Source organism: Penicillium hispanicum, assembly GCF_028827665.1.
Source record: "Penicillium hispanicum strain IBT 35686 chromosome Unknown utg000006l_segment0_segment0, whole genome shotgun sequence".
In the NCBI taxonomy this organism is placed as follows: Eukaryota; Fungi; Ascomycota; class Eurotiomycetes; order Eurotiales; family Aspergillaceae; genus Penicillium; species Penicillium hispanicum.
The window spans coordinates 74,792-90,751 of NW_026623198.1; the positions used below are offsets into that span (position 1 = coordinate 74,792).

General features: G+C 52.7%; 7 protein-coding genes across 7 annotated transcripts; 3 read left to right on the forward strand and 4 right to left on the reverse strand.

Annotated features, from left to right (window-relative positions):
* Window positions 1-353: 353 nt before the first annotated feature.
* N7459_006370 (uncharacterized protein) lies at window positions 354-1,802 on the reverse strand (the record flags this gene model as incomplete). The annotated part of the gene is made up of 1 exon (XM_056945538.1): window positions 354-1,802. One exon carries the CDS (start codon window positions 1,800-1,802, stop codon window positions 354-356), a length of 1,449 nt encoding a protein of 482 aa, XP_056797537.1.
* Window positions 1,803-2,004: 202 nt separating this feature from the next.
* On the forward strand, window positions 2,005-3,721 carry N7459_006371 (WD domain protein; the record flags this gene model as incomplete). The annotated part of the gene is made up of 3 exons (XM_056945539.1): window positions 2,005-2,545; window positions 2,630-3,431; window positions 3,502-3,721. The coding sequence occupies 3 exons, from the start codon at window positions 2,005-2,007 to the stop codon at window positions 3,719-3,721; spliced, it is 1,563 nt and encodes a 520-aa protein (XP_056797538.1).
* A 1,848-nt stretch (window positions 3,722-5,569) lies between these two features.
* N7459_006372 (uncharacterized protein) lies at window positions 5,570-6,370 on the forward strand (the record flags this gene model as incomplete). Its single annotated transcript, XM_056945540.1, has 1 exon — window positions 5,570-6,370. One exon carries the CDS (start codon window positions 5,570-5,572, stop codon window positions 6,368-6,370), a length of 801 nt encoding a protein of 266 aa, XP_056797539.1.
* A 624-nt stretch (window positions 6,371-6,994) lies between these two features.
* N7459_006373 (RMD1 family protein) lies at window positions 6,995-9,382 on the reverse strand (the record flags this gene model as incomplete). Its single annotated transcript, XM_056945541.1, has 4 exons — window positions 6,995-7,278; window positions 7,334-7,519; window positions 7,577-9,239; window positions 9,329-9,382. 4 exons carry the CDS (start codon window positions 9,380-9,382, stop codon window positions 6,995-6,997), a joined length of 2,187 nt encoding a protein of 728 aa, XP_056797540.1.
* A 611-nt stretch (window positions 9,383-9,993) lies between these two features.
* On the reverse strand, window positions 9,994-11,289 carry N7459_006374 (glycoside hydrolase family 16 protein; the record flags this gene model as incomplete). Its single annotated transcript, XM_056945542.1, has 4 exons — window positions 9,994-10,194; window positions 10,263-10,337; window positions 10,394-10,847; window positions 10,904-11,289. The coding sequence occupies 4 exons, from the start codon at window positions 11,287-11,289 to the stop codon at window positions 9,994-9,996; spliced, it is 1,116 nt and encodes a 371-aa protein (XP_056797541.1).
* A 614-nt stretch (window positions 11,290-11,903) lies between these two features.
* N7459_006375 (3-hydroxyacyl-CoA dehydrogenase family protein) lies at window positions 11,904-13,909 on the reverse strand (the record flags this gene model as incomplete). The annotated part of the gene is made up of 2 exons (XM_056945543.1): window positions 11,904-13,164; window positions 13,242-13,909. The coding sequence occupies 2 exons, from the start codon at window positions 13,907-13,909 to the stop codon at window positions 11,904-11,906; spliced, it is 1,929 nt and encodes a 642-aa protein (XP_056797542.1).
* Window positions 13,910-14,362: 453 nt separating this feature from the next.
* N7459_006376 (2-oxoisovalerate dehydrogenase subunit beta) lies at window positions 14,363-15,654 on the forward strand (the record flags this gene model as incomplete). Its single annotated transcript, XM_056945544.1, has 3 exons — window positions 14,363-14,922; window positions 14,998-15,563; window positions 15,617-15,654. The coding sequence occupies 3 exons, from the start codon at window positions 14,363-14,365 to the stop codon at window positions 15,652-15,654; spliced, it is 1,164 nt and encodes a 387-aa protein (XP_056797543.1).
* Between the last annotated feature and the right edge of the window lie 306 nt (window positions 15,655-15,960).

Sequence of the window (15,960 nt, forward strand, 5' to 3'; positions counted from 1 at the left end):
ATGGTTGATGATCTCATTAGATGAGTTCTAAACTTGGTACTGTGGCAGGCTGAGGTGTTGTTTTGTTTCTCTTTCCGTGTATATCCCTTCTATGGTTGTGCATAGTGATCTTACCGATTGGATGAAAACGCTGCTTTGAATGTACTTAGGTAGATTCCAAATGCTTACAGTATCGTCCGTTGTGGTACGCTATATTCCAGTGTTGGATGCAGCGTGATACAATCAATCTCTGAGATGATTGCTTGGTTGAGACTAACAGGTAGAATGCGGTATGTAATTGAGGTTGTATATACATGAGATACAGTGTAAATATCAATATTGGGGGGGGGGGTTCGCAGGAAACACCAAACAAATCAATTTTGCATGAAGGGAGGCCTGAATTGCCATCCGTTGATCTCTCGAGCAACCAGAGTTTCGATTCGACCACCAGGCCCAATCAGTTCCTGGAATGCCTTGTGGTTAGACGGGAGTTCCCAGAAAGACTCCCGACCGGTTTCCACATCACGTTCATGTTCGAGAACAATGTCCCGTAGAAGAAACTGAGTTCGCCTGCCGGGGTCAAGCCCAGCGAGATCCATATCATGAAGAAAAGCAAGCACGGCAGGGAGGTCACGGCATTTGACCCATGAAAAGTAAATCATTTCTTCAAACAAAGCCTTAGAGCTACCAAGAAAGGCTGATTCACGACCGTGTCTTTTAATGGCAGGGTAAAACTGGGGGATGAGATCAGACTCCGGGAAGTGAGTGCCAAGCATGCGAAATGCGAGCAAGAGGGAATCCGGGTACAATTTGGCCACAAGAGGTCTAACTGGCACCAAGGCCGGGATCCTCAATGGCCCAGTCGAGCGTGTTGATGACCTGTGTCCATGAAGGGCACCGGGGGAGCTAGCATTGTAATCCTTCCTTGCTGCAGCGGGGGTATTGTCCAGATGGCTCATTATGGCAAAGATGCGCTCCTGGCATACTTCCCAGAGCCCTATGTCACCTCTGCCATCCTGAATGGCAGTAAACAAGGCATTTTCAATCTCGGAGAACTCCCGCTTTGCGACAATCTCAACCGCTTCTGCCATTGACACCTCAAAATCTTTGTGCGGACGCGCTAGTCCTTCCTCGGAGAGATCGCTAAGGCGAATGATGCCCGGATTTTCAACCACAGGCAAACCAGTATCGTCTGGCTCAATTGACCCGCTCATGTTCGAATTGGGCGATGGAGTGGCGTCTGATGGGTCTTTCTCCATATCGCTCGGAGCAATGTTGCTTTGCACTCGTGATAGGACTGAATCAAAAATATCCATTAATGAGTCTATATCTCGGGATTCTTGTGCTGGCTCCGGTGTCGGTTTAGGGTTGGCTGCGTTTTGTTTGTCCGGCGCCCGATTGCCAAGTAATTGGCCCCGTAAACCATCAAAAGCCGCTCTTTCTTGACGCGTGATGGTTGACGAGCCTCCAGATGAAGATTTTGGTAATGCCGAGGGGTGTTTAGGGCGGGAGTATGTAGCGCCACGCTTGCGCAGGTAACTTGTGCGTTTGGGTCGGGTATCCACGGTGGTCGTATGTAGTGTTGGTTCCTCCACCCCAAAGTCTTGGGTATCTGCAGCTGTAGATGGCGATGAAGATCTGTCCTGCACATTATATCCCTCCGACTCCAGTTTTTCCGCGGAAAATTGATGTTGGAATCGGCGAGAGATTGATCTTTGAATCGGGTACGACAGGGGCGTGAGGGTGCAGGTCTGGTAGAGGAAAGGAGCAGAAGAAATTGTTGTGGCCGACAGAAAGGCCCTGCGCGAGAGGTGAGTTGCCATTGGGTTGAAAGCCGAGGGGGTGTTTCGTCGGTTGTCAGTCTTACATCTCCGTGAGAGCAAAAGCTCAGGGCGATTTTTGCCTCTGTCACACACGTGACTGCGCGTTTCTCTCCCACGCGTCACGGGGATCTCGCACCTCTACCCCGTCTAATCGCCTGGCCCTGCGATTTCTGTCCGAGGATCCCAGTTTTAACCAGCCAAGATGACAACTGATCAGTTGAACGGCATGTCCGACTTCGAAAAGCAGCGCCTGGAGAACATCGCCCAGCGTGATGCGCTCCTTGCACAACTGAAGCGCGAATCAAACTCCGCCGGACTCTTCGCTAGCCCAAAGACCCCAGCCAGTGGTGGTCCAAAGCCTAAAAAGCGACCAACTCCCAAACGTGTGAAGGAAGAAACCTCTCCCGCTCCTTTGCGCCAGTCATCTCGCCTGCGGGGCATTGCAGCCGAGAGTGAGGTCGCAAAACGCAAAGCTGAACAAGAGTATGAAGAGGCCAAGGAAATCGAGCGTGCCAAAAAGGTTCGCAAGACAGATTCACTTACGCAAAATGACATGTTTATTGCCGGGCAGAAGCTGAGCGGGGACAGCTTGATTGGTGTGGATGTGGTCACAAAAGGCGTTGCAGAACCATATGTCCGCACTTTCCATGAGGACGACATCAAGAAGACCACGGATACAGATCTGAAAGCCCTGCGGGAAGAAATGAGCAGTCTCAAGCTATGGGAGGCCTGGGATCCTCAGAGTACGTGCTCTACAAACATCGTGTCTCGGTCTCAGATCTGTTTACGCGGCGATGGGGACCGGTAGTTGGCTGACAATGTCATAGGAATCAAAATCACGCCGGAACGAGTGTATAGCATGGCATTTCACCCCTCTGAGAATAAGCCGATTGTCTTTGCAGGGGATAAGATGGGGCATCTGGGTATCTTTGATGCCTCCCAGACCAGACCAGAGCTCGATGAGGAAGATGAGGATGAACCCGACCCTGTTCTGACGACTCTCAAACCCCACACCCGTACGATTAGCGCTATGTTCATTCACCCCTTGAAGCCAACCCACCTGTACACCGCGAGCTATGATAGCTCGATCCGGGAGCTGGATCTGGCCAAAACTACCTCTGTGGAGAAGTATGGCCCTCAGTCGACCAAAATTGACGAAGCTCTTTCTGGTGTGGACATGGCTGCTGATGATCCGCACACTTTGTACTGGACGACGCTTGATGGCATGTTTGGCAGCTACGACACACGTGTTCCTCTGACAGAGAAGGTGGTCACACGCTGGCAGTTGTCGGAAAAGAAAATTGGTGGCTTTTCACTGTGCCCTTCCCAGCCACATTACTTCGCGACAGCCAGCTTGGACCGATTCATGCGGCTGTGGGATTTACGGAAATTGTCACTGGATGCACCTGAGCCCGTTGCAGAGCATGAAAGTCGCCTCTCAGTTTCTCACGCCGCCTTCAATGCCGCAGGTCAGATTGCCACCTCCTCGTATGATGATACCCTGAAAATCTATGACCTGGCTGCGAAGGGTATCTCGACATGGAAGCCGGGCTATGCCCTCTCTGACGAGGAGTTCACCCCTGACACCCGTGTTCGTCACAATTGTCAAACTGGCCGTTGGGTTACGATGTAAGTACTCTGCTCCTGTTTGTTTCCCTTGGCTCCAACTCGGATGCATTCTCACCACCATCTTGTTTAGTCTTCGACCTCAGTGGCAGCAGAATCCGCAGTCACATATTCAGCGGTTCTGCATTGGCAATATGAATCGATTTGTGGATATCTACAGCAGCTCGGGTGACCAGCTTGCCCAGCTGGGTGGCGAGGGTATTACTGCTGTTCCTGCAGTCTCTGTCTTCCACCGCAGCCAGAACTGGGTGGCAGGGGGCACCGCTAGTGGCAAGGTTTGCCTCTGGATGTAGATACGTGGCTACGATATGCGGATTCTCGCTCTCGGTCAGTCCGTCTGTATCTTTGTCCATTCACGGGGGGTCCTCCGGTGTTGGCTTTATTGGCGCTGGAGTTGTCGATGGGAGTCTTTACAAAATCTGAGGGCCTATGGAATTGACGCCAGAAATGGCTGCCTTTCCACCCCTAACCTGGTAGCTTCTGGTTAGCAGTAGACAAAATGTCTGTAACTTCTCTGCATCAAACCCTGGTAGATTACCTAGTTCGAGTAATGATGACTACGGATTCTACAGTGGCGGCATATAGACGACTATTATTCTTAAGAAATACAAGGAGGTGAAGTTGGGAACCTTCCAAGGTTGAAGTAGGTGTGTCTACATAATCCAACACCTGCTCTCTTAACAGCTACGGCCGTTGAAACCCCTTTCCAACAACGCCCTTCTTTCTTTTCCTTCTTCCTCCCTTTTTCCTCGCCATTCCCATTCACCTCGGGCTGGTTCTGTGCCTTTCTACTCTCTTCGCTCTCTGCTCAACATTCCAAATATTTTCATATTTCTGATATCCGTACACATTCTGCGAAGCTCAGGATCCATGGATAAAGAAAGACGATTTCAGAACGTGCGCTTGATCGCGTTCGGAGGCATATCCTACATATAGGAGGTCGGCTCAGGTATTGTGGTGAAAGTCCTATAGACTGAAGATTTTGTAAGACGGCATTTTGTAACGAACTTGAGATCTATAAATCTCTCTCCCGGAACCTAGCAGCTTGAGCATATGAGAGGTAAATACTATTGAGATCTATGATTACAAGAGAGCCTGTTAATCAAGTGAATAGGTGGCTCTCTTGCTCATCGTATCCAGGACAATCATACATTCGACCGCAACAGCTGGGTGGTTACACATGTGGATAGATTAGAACAGTTACATCTACGACTTACATGGATGAATGATGTCACCCAGGCTATCGCATTCCTTGAGTCGTTGAATCTCGCCCATGGGGATCTCCAACCGGAGAATATTCTCCTTGGCCGCGACAAATCAAGTCGACAGATTTCGACAACGCAGCGGCATTTGGAAAACCGTTCGACGTTTGTTACTGGTAGCCCCACCAGCGCCCATACACAAGTCGCGCCCAAAAAAGGCTCTTTGTCAAGAATTAGAGCAGCATGGACTGTTTGGATTTCTTTGCTCGAACAAGCCGCGCTGACATCTCCTTTGAGGACTAGTTGATTATTGCATTACACCAAGAGATAAAATCAACAGCGGAGCTATATTAGCTATACAGTAGGCCAAATTCTGCCTCGGCTCCTGTTGACTCAGGAAGCGCTTGGGGCTGGCGGCTCCCACAAGCCGAGGAGAACCACAGTTGAACACACGACAGGGGCGTGATCTACCAGGTCGGCATTTGTCGCTAATGGAACGACGCCACTTTCAAATTTAGAAAGAAAGTCACTTCAACCAATCCCAGATCGGCCAAAAGTGGGCTTTGTCGAGTTTCGGTGTTTCAAGTAACAGCTGTGCTCAAAGGCACCTGCTGAACTCACTCTAACCGCTAACCGCTGACGTGTGATGTGACTGAAATGATTGAGCAAATCCGAGCTTCCAGAAGATAGCCGCTGTTCCCAAGCCAATCAGTTGATACGGAGAGCTGATCGGCATTCCCAACAATCACGTTGAAACCCAGTAAGGTTGATCTCGTGGACCACAAAGCATCTATCTGACTGGCAATTCGCTTCTAAAAATAGAAAATGAGGAGGCACAGCGGCGGTAAAGGAAACAACAAGATCTTATGAATCCAGCCAGCAATCATAACGAGGAGTCCATCGGCGAATATGTCTGACTATCAACCCCCAGAGCAACCAATGCACCCGGTCGTCCTGTCCATGGAAGTGGATGAGGACGACGAATTTGAAAGTGAATATCGACTGCGAATCGGAAACCAAGTCAGATATCTCAACATATCTCCCAAAACCTTCGACCGAGATACGCTTTCATTCCCGATCCAGGCTCTGCCGAGTCTTCCTTGGTATGATGAATGGACGGTTGCCCACATTTCGCGAGACGAAACTAGCGGCGAGTTGACAACTTCCCTCTCCACCCGAACTCTCGCGGGCGTCAAGCGTCAGTGGCACCAGACATTGGTTGATTGCCTGGAGTTGAAAAGAACCAAACTGCTCACAGCAATGACTTTCGAAGCCGTCTCACATCCGACCCTTCCACTTGTCTCCCCATCCCCAGCAACCACAATCGCGAAAATAGCTCGTTTTGAATGGGAGATTCCTCGGATCGAACGCGAAACAAGAGCATATCAGCTGCTTGAGGGTTCAGGGCTGACCCCGCGCTTCCTCGGCCATATTCACGAGAGTGGACGCATCATGGGGTTTTTATTGGAGAAAATCGAAGGACGCCCGGCTTCCATTCAGGATCTGGGTGCCTGTGAAGCCGCTTTGAAAAAACTCCACGAGTTGGGGTTCTTACATGGTGACGTGAACCGATACAATTTTCTTGTCACGGAAGAAGGAGTAAAGATCCTCGACTTTGAGCGCCTCCAAGAGAATGTCAGCCTGGAGTCAATGCACAAGGAGTTGGAGAGTGTACGCGTCGAGTTGACTGAAGAGTCAGGGCGTGGTGGAGGTTTCATAATCCAGGACCATGACGATTGAAAATGAAGCCCAATACGCTGGGGTAAGGCCCCCTAGACTACACGAATGGGCCGTCAAGGACTTCGGCAGGAATTGAGTTGAACTAATCACTGTTCCCTTCATCTTGGGCGCTTATTAGGCTAGCCATATTTTGACTGCAAAGTTGTCATGGGCGGTATTGATAGACTTGGAGTGAGGTGAACGCGGTGCATAAACGTAATTCACCATATGGAAGAAGGCTTGGATGGGAGGGACGAGACATGGCACGGCGGTATTCCTAGGATGACATATGTCGTGGATGGCCGGGATGAAGTGATCTTTGGCTTCTAGACTTCTGCAGCGTTAACTTAGAAGTCTCCGAATTTCCTTCATTCTTGCCTCTTTGACCTGTAGCATATGAAGATGCCCTGTGATCGACCCTGTTCCGAGAGACATGAGCTGCCCTCGCTCGGTATCTGAGATTGCTAGTGCACTTGAAATAGGTAGGCGATAGGTCGCCAGAGTGGGAAACTTCGATTTTTGTGCGGTGCAGCAAATAGTCTGCATTGATGTTATAGACAAGAAAGCCACCCAGCTGCGATACCAAACGCCGAGTACGCCATCTCTCCAGGGGTGGCATGTGCAAAGATGTAGATAAAACAGAAATCAAATTCCGAAGCCCATAGCTCCACTCACGCTCATACCCGACCCAACGCCTCCAGATGGAAGAGAGGGACAGATACAGCCCGGTGGAAGATTGGTAGGGGCATAAGCAGACCATCCAGAAGATGGAGAAGGGCCTACAGATTTTCCCATGGCCCGCGCCAGGATGTTGATAGGATTGAAAGTAGCGCCTTCACGGGCATGAAGGAGACCGAAGCGGAGAAAGACTTCGGAGATGGTTACGAGAATAGAGATAACGATGAGCACGATGATAATCCAGGTTTGATCTGTAATCGGGATGGTTAGTGTCTGTTCCGACGAGTGCTTGAGAAGAAGACGTACGAGAAGTCCGACTGTCGGCAATCGAATCCGACAGAATCTCGGCAAGATCCAGAAAGACACGGCAGCGCTCATTCAGGACTTGGATGCGCGGCTTGATTTCGAGGTACTCGCGAACTGCAATGTAAAGGGGGTAGAGGGTGGGCTCGCTTTCCCAGAAAAAGTTTGGAACATCAAGCATATTGGATGCTGAGAATGAATTAGTCGTGCAGAACAAAAGCAGCATGGTTTCAGAGGGAAACCTACAAAGATTGACCTCAACTCGGCTCTTGAAGAGACGGCCCAAAATGCGAAAGACCTCTTCCCGTTTCATGCCGAGCTTGCCAGTCATAGCGAGCCGCCGCGGGACATCCTTCGCATCCGCCATTTGGCGGGCCATCACTTCCTCGAAGAAGCAGAGCTTGGTACTCTGCGAGATGCCATGGCTGATGGCCAGTTTGATCATGTGGTCGCCACTGCGAAGGGTGATCATATCGTTGTAGACACGAGGGCGTGAAATCTCCGTCGAGTATTCAAAGTGAAACTCTTCGGTCTCGAAATCCTCCTCGTGAAGCGGCATTGTCGCAAGGGGGATGGGCGTGCCAGTAGCCGACGAAGTGGCAAATGCCAAATCCGCCAATAAGTCCTTTTCTTGTCGTTCTGTGAAGTTCCAGAAGACTACCACGCCGTAGCTGAAGACGAACATCTCGGCGACATTATAAAGTGTCCTGGCTGGTGCTTGAGGCTGCGATGAGGATGCTGATTGCAAGGGAGGCGAGGAACGATCTCTCAAGAGGGACTGGCCATCATCGGAGCTGTGTCGGCGCCGACGAAGAGGAGGCTCGCTATTTTGGCCATCTTCGGGGTCGGACTGAGGATTAGCGCGAAGTGTGTTGTGATCGCCAGGTGGCTCGCGGTGTTCGTGGAGGCGATTCATTTCGTCAGACACACCGTCTAGCAATTGGCGATGACGTTTTTCTCTGGAATCGTGGTCATCTGAGTCCTGAGGGGAACTCTCAGGATGGTGCTCCTCTTCAGGTCGATTGTGACGCCCGACTGAATGCTCTTCTGCCTCACCGATATAATCATCATGGTGATCACGAAGCTCGTTCCGCTCAATCTCTTCGTCGAGAAGTGATTTTCCACCTGGAACTTTCAGCACAGGGCTGCTCCGCAAACGATATCCCTCATAGCCAGGCAAAAGAGGCAGATGATACGCAGTATACAGACAGTCATCGTATAGCTTTGTCCGCGCCCCGTGCCACTCCTTGACGAATGAAGCCACAGATCCCATCTTGTATGCCTGTGCGGTGCAGTATGCCGTTACACGTGCGAGTTTCTCTGTACGGCGTGCCTTGGGGAGCCGCTCGGCATAGCTCTTGGCCCGCTCGGGCCCGACACGCCGCTTGCGTAGCAGCTCTTCTTCAGCCAGCAAAGGAGCAATGTCATTGTCGATACCGAAGTCGCCACCGAGTCGTTTTTGCGTCAGCAATTGCTGTCTCGCCATCTCGGGATCGACATGTTTGTCTCTGGCCAGCCGTGCGACGAGCTCCTCATCTACGAGATCCTTGCCGGCGTGATCGTCCTCATCTTCGTCTTCGTCGGAATCGGGCTCGCCGACCCCGCCAGTGTCGGGCAAAAGCACCAACTTCTCGCTGACCTTAGTTGTTCGCGGAGGCAGACGCGGCTGCGCGGCAAGTCGACCAATCGTTCCTGATGTGTTGGCGGCAGAGCCCGCAGCACTTCCTGCCGCCCCACCGATGGCAGAAGCCAGGCGGCGTGATCGCGAGTTCGGCACGGGGTGCCGCTGCTGCATTGACGGCACATCGGAGGCATATTGGAGCACATTGTCAACGGTGATGAATCGGGTCGCAGGGGACCGTCGTCGTCGGGGTGTGGACAGCGGCGGTTGGTCTCGGGAGTCTGTCACCTAAATGTCCGCGGACTGTCTTAGCATGGTTGATTCCTGCAGGGTTGCACTCGTTGCTTTTTGGGCGTTCGGGATGGGATGTCTCTCACCAGGACAGTCGGGCTCCGTTGACTGGTGCCCCGTCCACGGGCAGGAGGAGTCATCGCTGCACTCGTGTAGCAATCCACTCCAATGCCTCACACTTTGGATCAACCGCACGAGCAACGGAGCGGCGGGAATCTAGATGGACGTTTGGCACGTCGGAAGTCGCGAGAATGAGCTTCTACGCTAGTCCCAATCCGGACTTTCAGGGATGACGTAACCATGTGGATGTCTCTTGTTGTGTTCGAGTCGTATCAGGGGGTATTGTTCAATCAGGAGAGAGATAGCTATGTTTCCTGACCGTGGGCGAATACAATACGCTATCGCTATGTGTCTAGGGCTGTCAACACCCAATTTCATATGTAGCCAACAAAGTTAGGTGACTATATACGACAGGCCGACAAGCTGAATTGGCCTACTCGGTTGATACAGGAGAGAAGGCCAGCTCAGCGATAGTACGGTTTGTATTCGACACGACACGAAATTAGCCAATCCTTGTCTAATGTAGCGACGTGAGAATGTAGAGAACGTCTATTTCCATCCCATCCCAATGATCCATGTCTTTGCCGCATGGCCTGCTCGAAAACGACAACAGATCAAGCAAAATAGGCAACCTGTGTCGGAAATACCTAGTATAATATACAAGCCAAAGAGCGAGAGAGATCATGACCATTCAAACAGCCTGATACACCTTGAAGCCTCCGAACTCCCAATATGCCTCCTCAAAACTCGTCGGATTATTGGCCACGAATTCGGGACAGGTGGCCGGACAATTGTACATGTCATCGTAGTACATGGGCTGGCTGGCGAGTTCTCCGCAGAGATCGATGTTCACAATGATGCTCTGGTTGCGGAAATGCGAACCGATGTCACACTCGGTGTTGGGGAAATCAGCCAAAGCAGTGCCCCAGGTTGACGGATTGGGGACCCCCGGGGGTTGACGAGATCGTCGGGGATTGCGTCACGGGGGAAGAACCAGACCCGAATACCTGCATCGCGGAGCTCGAGTGCATAAACCTGGAGCTCGCTGGTCAACATTATGGTTTTCATCACAGTGCAAGCATTCTACTTACTCCGCCTCCGTTGGTGTTCATCGCTTGCCCATACGTCGAGGGCTCGCCTTGCACCGCACAGCCCGCATTGCCATGAGTGCTGTTGTCGCAACTCTTGAACACGGGAGATCCCGTCTCCTTTCGCTTCACATTCATCTTGCATCCTTCTGTGGTGTGGAGCGTCACCTCATTCCCCTGCGAAGCTTCGTTGGTGGACTCGAGAATGTCGATCTCGCCGTTCATGGGCCAGTTATACCCATCCGTGAGCCAGAGGGCGGGCCACGTCCCGCAGCCATATGGCGTATGGACGATGTCAAAGACAAAGAGACCGCTGTCATAGGTCGCCTTGGACTCGATGCGCACAGAGTTCCGTCCGCCCACGGCATTCGGGGTGAAGGAATCCACCCGCAAAATGGCAGACGTGTTAGTCGTATAGGTGAGGTTGAGATCGTGGGCTGTGACCTCGTCGACATATCTTTGAAACAAGTCAGCGCCATCACTCGACGCTGGTCCACGAGGGGAGATACATACACCACGAATCCATCCGTGGGATCCTCAGCTGAGAAATAATCGAAATTGTCGAAAAATGAGTCTGCATCATATGTATGCACTATTCGATAGTTCAAGGGCGTGTAATCGGGATATCGGTTGGCTCGGACTCCTTCTACCGTGCCAACGATCACTACCACGATCACCACCACAATGGCCATGGCCACGATCAGTCGCCTGCGTAGCGACCAACCTCGCGGGTCATACCAAGAAACCGGGGCCTGAGGTCTTTCGGGGGAGTCTGACGAGCCCGGAATCGCCTGCGCAACGGGCGTCTTGGGAACGTCGGTGGGTTCCAGCCTAGGCGTACGCGATGTCGCGCCGCTGTAGCGATGAAGATACTTGCACAGTAGCCTCCTGTCATTCATCTTGATGGTTCTTCAACTGGGTAATATAAAGTGTAGTGAGGCAAAATCTGCACTGACGTTGGTTTTGGAAGAACCACGCTCCTGCTGGTAGCACCGTCTTAAACCATGTCATGACCGCGCCAGGACGGGCTTAGTTGTCGATCATCGACGGACGCGAATGCGGCGGCCGCCAACTCTAAATCGACGTCATATTTTGGCTTTGGTTCTGCGAGACTGGCGCGGGACCTGACTTGAGGATGCCGAGGGAAGACTAATGGCTATGATGTTCTGGTGCAGTGCTGGGGAGCAAGTAGGATGCTCGCCGGCCGCATTCGGCTAAGAATGCGGGCATACTAGAACCATGTCAACAAATCGATATGATCGTCCCGCGAGCGGAATCATCTCGGTTCGAACAGCAATCACCACAATCGGCAGGCCAGTGAGGATTTCCCTGGATACTCCAGGCTATGAAATCATCCGCAATGCTTCACTACAACCCCCCCCCCCCCCCCCCGACGTCAGAACACCCGAGATGTAGCGCTAGCTTCTCCACGAGGCCGTGTGAACACATGTGGGACTGACGACATGCTGCGCAAAATCCATACGATGGATGTCAGATCTAATTGAGCTCTCATCTAAACTAACGTGACCCCCGTGTAGCATCCGTCATGGCGCACCAGCTCGATTTTCAGCCCTTCATCCAAGGAGACCGAGTACAGACTGCCCCCTAGATCCCCCACGTAGACGAGGTTGTTGACGCGGTCCAATTTGAGACCGACTGGCTCATGGAAATGACGAGCGAGAATCAACTTCTCCATGTCGATGGTCTCTCCACCCACATAGGCGCAGTACAGCGCGCATCCCATGGGATGCTCGCCACGATCCGTCCAATACAAAGTCTGCGTGGTGCTATCGATCTCGACGTCAATCGGCTCCGGTAAGTTGTCGAAAATCAGGCGAATGTCGGATCGGCACTCTGCGCTCTGTCCGGGGGGGATATCGAGCCCTGCGCAGAAAATCCGCCCTCGGCCACCCTTGCTAGGTCCCTTCTGCGTCCAGTACATCAGGTTACGCTCCGCATCGACGGCGATCCCGACACACCACAGTCGCATCTGATCCAACAGAGTGCCGGAATTCTCGGCGTGGCGCTGTACCAAGACCTCGTGCCCCGTACCGTCATAGTTGCAGCGATGCACGCTGGTGCCCTCTCGATCGCAGAAGTAGACCTGCTGGCGCCAATCGAGAGCCGCGATTTGCTTTGGGGTATGCGTTTTGCCCGGCGGCACCAGACACCTGATTGTACTGCCATCCATGTTCGCCGACCAGACCGATCCATCGCAGGCGGCGGTGCTGCGGCCCATGTTCGTCCAGAAGATCTTTTGCTGTTCCAGCGACACGTCGATGCCATCGGGCAAGTTCTGCCCGACCACCACGGGACTGAGCTTTTGCGTGGCCAGATTGAGCCGCAGGACTTTGCCGTTCGAGTGGACCTGGGACACATCGCGCGCATTATGCCCTAGTCCCACATCTATGAGGAAGATATCCTTTGCCGCCGTGTGGGGATCAGGGGGTGTTTCCTGGGCCGTGGCAGATCTGATCAGTGGAGGATATAGCCCGCCCTTCGAACACTTCTTGCCTAGTCGTCCCTGGTCGATATACTCCCTCCGCAGCCAGTCAACCGTGGCCTCCGTGCCCAGACCGCGCTCTTTCGCGTAGTTGTCTTCCACGAAGGCAACGGTGTCTAGTCCCACTTGGTCCATCAATTGACAGGGTAGGGGGCCATTTTTGAACATATGTTCCCATAAGATATCGATCTCGCTCGGGTCGCTCACGCCATCGGAGAGGATATGCATAATCTCCCGCTTAACCGCAGCCCACAGCCGATTGAACACGAACCTATCGTTCCATGAACGCAATGAGTGAGCAACCCAAGATACAGCCCCCCGGGAATATAGACAAAAGGAAACACCCACCCGGTTGACTCGCATCGGGCTGTCACTGGCAGCAACCCACATTCACCAAACACGTCCTCCAGATGTACGAAGAGCTGAGGATCCGTGTCGCCGCACGTCATCAATTCCACGGTCCGGATGGCTGGGAGCAACGTGAAATGCGTGTTGAGCAGGCGCTTTCGACGCTCTGGAGATACGCTAGCCATCATCAAACTGGACTTGAAAGAGGAGCTATTGGACGCAAAGATACAATCTGCGGGTGCCTTGGTATCCAGCTCACTGAAGACCTGGGCCTTGATGTCCAACTTCTCCGGGACCGCCTCGATCATCAACCAGGCGTCGCAGAGAGCTGTCTCCATATTTGTGAAGATCTGATAGTCACCAAAGGGGGCATACGTGTAGGTTTCGAAATCGATTTTAGTGATGGTAGTTTCAGTTTCCCGGCGGCTAGTGCCATTGCCCTCAGTGGCCCCATTGATGGTCTGTTTCTCCTTGCTAATGCGAGGCATCAGTGAATACTCCTGTTTGTGCGTTTCGACGTAGTCCACGGTTTCTTGGAGTGCCTCCTGCGATATGTCATAGATGCGGACGTTATACCCGGACGCCATGAAAACGGTTGATAGGCGTCGACCCATGACGCCGCTGCCAACAATGGCAATGGGTCGGCTGGTACGGGGTCTCACTCCCATGTTGGAAATGAAAGTGGTGACAAAGACGTTGAATCCATACAGGTAGGAGAGAAAGCAAAGTCGATTAGGCTGTGCTTGTGTGGTATGTCGATATGACGTAGCGGGAGGAAGGCGAACTGGTTCAAGTCAAGGCACGAGCGATTTAGAACTTCCAATAGATGACCACTGGTGGCTTTCTCTCGACGGATTGTATATGAGCGCCAATTCTCCTTTGACGCGCTGTATTGATGCGCGATGAGAACGAGGAATCGACCTGCACGCCCGCCCATTCTTTCCAGGAGAGCGATGCACTATCCTGATTGGTCGTTGTGCAGCGTCGGCTATTCGCGGCGCAGCGCATTTTCCCCGCAATCCCCGGCTGCAACGAAGACAGCGAGTTGTATAAAGCAGAGCGAGCCGCCAACAGGAACTCCATGACTCGCCCTGTTCGATCTTGTCTCCTCTCCTGCAGAGATGACCCTCCCCCGTGCTCCTCGGAGTTTGATCCCACGCGTCGCGCGCCGCCTTTACTCGGCCGCACCCTCGCCCGCGGCGAAGCTGAACCTACCGATCGACTACAAGTCCACGCCGCTGCTGCATCACACTCCCTCGTCGTTGTCGGGAGTCCCCGATTTTCCCGCCGCCACCACCAGCAAGCGGTTGAATCTTTTCCAGGCGATCAACTCAGCCCTCCGAACCGCCCTCTCCACCTCCGACAAAGTGTTGCTATTCGGGGAAGATGTGGCATTCGGCGGCGTCTTCCGATGCTCGATGGATCTGCAAATCGAGTTTGGGTCAGATCGAGTCTTCAATACGCCCTTGACCGAGCAAGGCATTGCAGGCTTCGCCATTGGTGCGGCGGCCGAGGGAATGAAACCCGTGGCGGAGATTCAGTTCGCTGATTATGTCTTCCCCGCCTTCGATCAAATCGTCAATGAAGCGGCCAAGTTCCGATATCGAGAAGGTGGAACGGGCGTTGACGCGGGCGGCCTGGTCATTCGGATGCCATGCGGTGCGGTGGGACACGGTGCTCTGTAGGTGTACCATGAAGCCGATGTCTTGACGTGGGAAGGATGCTGCTGCTGACCACGTCTCCTCCCTCCCAACAGATATCACTCGCAATCCCCCGAGGCCCTTTTTGCGCACGTTCCGGGGCTACGGGTAGTGGTGCCTCGATCACCCTCCCAAGCCAAAGGCTTGCTCCTCTCATCGATTTTCAAACACAACGACCCGGTTATCTTCATGGAACCCAAAATCCTCTATCGAGCCGCCGTGGAGCACGTCCCCAATGAGTACTACACCATCCCCTTGAGTAAAGCCGAGGTGATCAAACCAGGCAAGGACCTCACGATTATCTCCTACGGTCAGCCATTGTACCTGTGTTCTGCCGCGATCTCCGCTATTGAGAAAAGCATGACGGGCATCAACGTGGAACTGATTGATCTGCGAACGATCTATCCCTGGGACCGTCAAACCGTCATCGAGAGCGTCCGAAAGACCGGAAGGGCCGTGGTGGTGCACGAGAGTATGATCAACTACGGCGTTGGCGCAGAAGTTGCCGCCACGCTACAAGAAGGGGCCTTCCTTCGCTTGGAAGCCCCAGTCAAGCGAGTTGCGGGCTGGAGTACTCACACTGGACTGTCTTATGAACAGTTCATTCTCCCCGACGTGGCCAGTATGTTGATCCTGGTCCGTTTTTCGACATGGTGTACTGACAGGTTTCGGTAGGAATCTACGATGCAATCAAGCAGACTCTGGAGTATTGAATGACCCGTCTACCAGGAAATGTCAGCATAGACAATATTGGAAACGAAGAACCAACCATCATGAGCTCTGATAGAAATATAATACCCATTTCTCTTCTTCAACGGCAATCTGTGCCATCTTGACACCACGGGAAGGTGGAGTGAACCGTGGGTTTCAGCACGCACCGTGCGATCCCAACCATACGAGATGGCTGCTTCGACCCGACCCACGGCTTCCGTTCCACTCGACGTCTCTTCTTTTCTTTTCTTTCCTTCTTTTGCGGCTTCTAATTACAATTTCCAGGGACCAGGAGTGTATTACCCGAA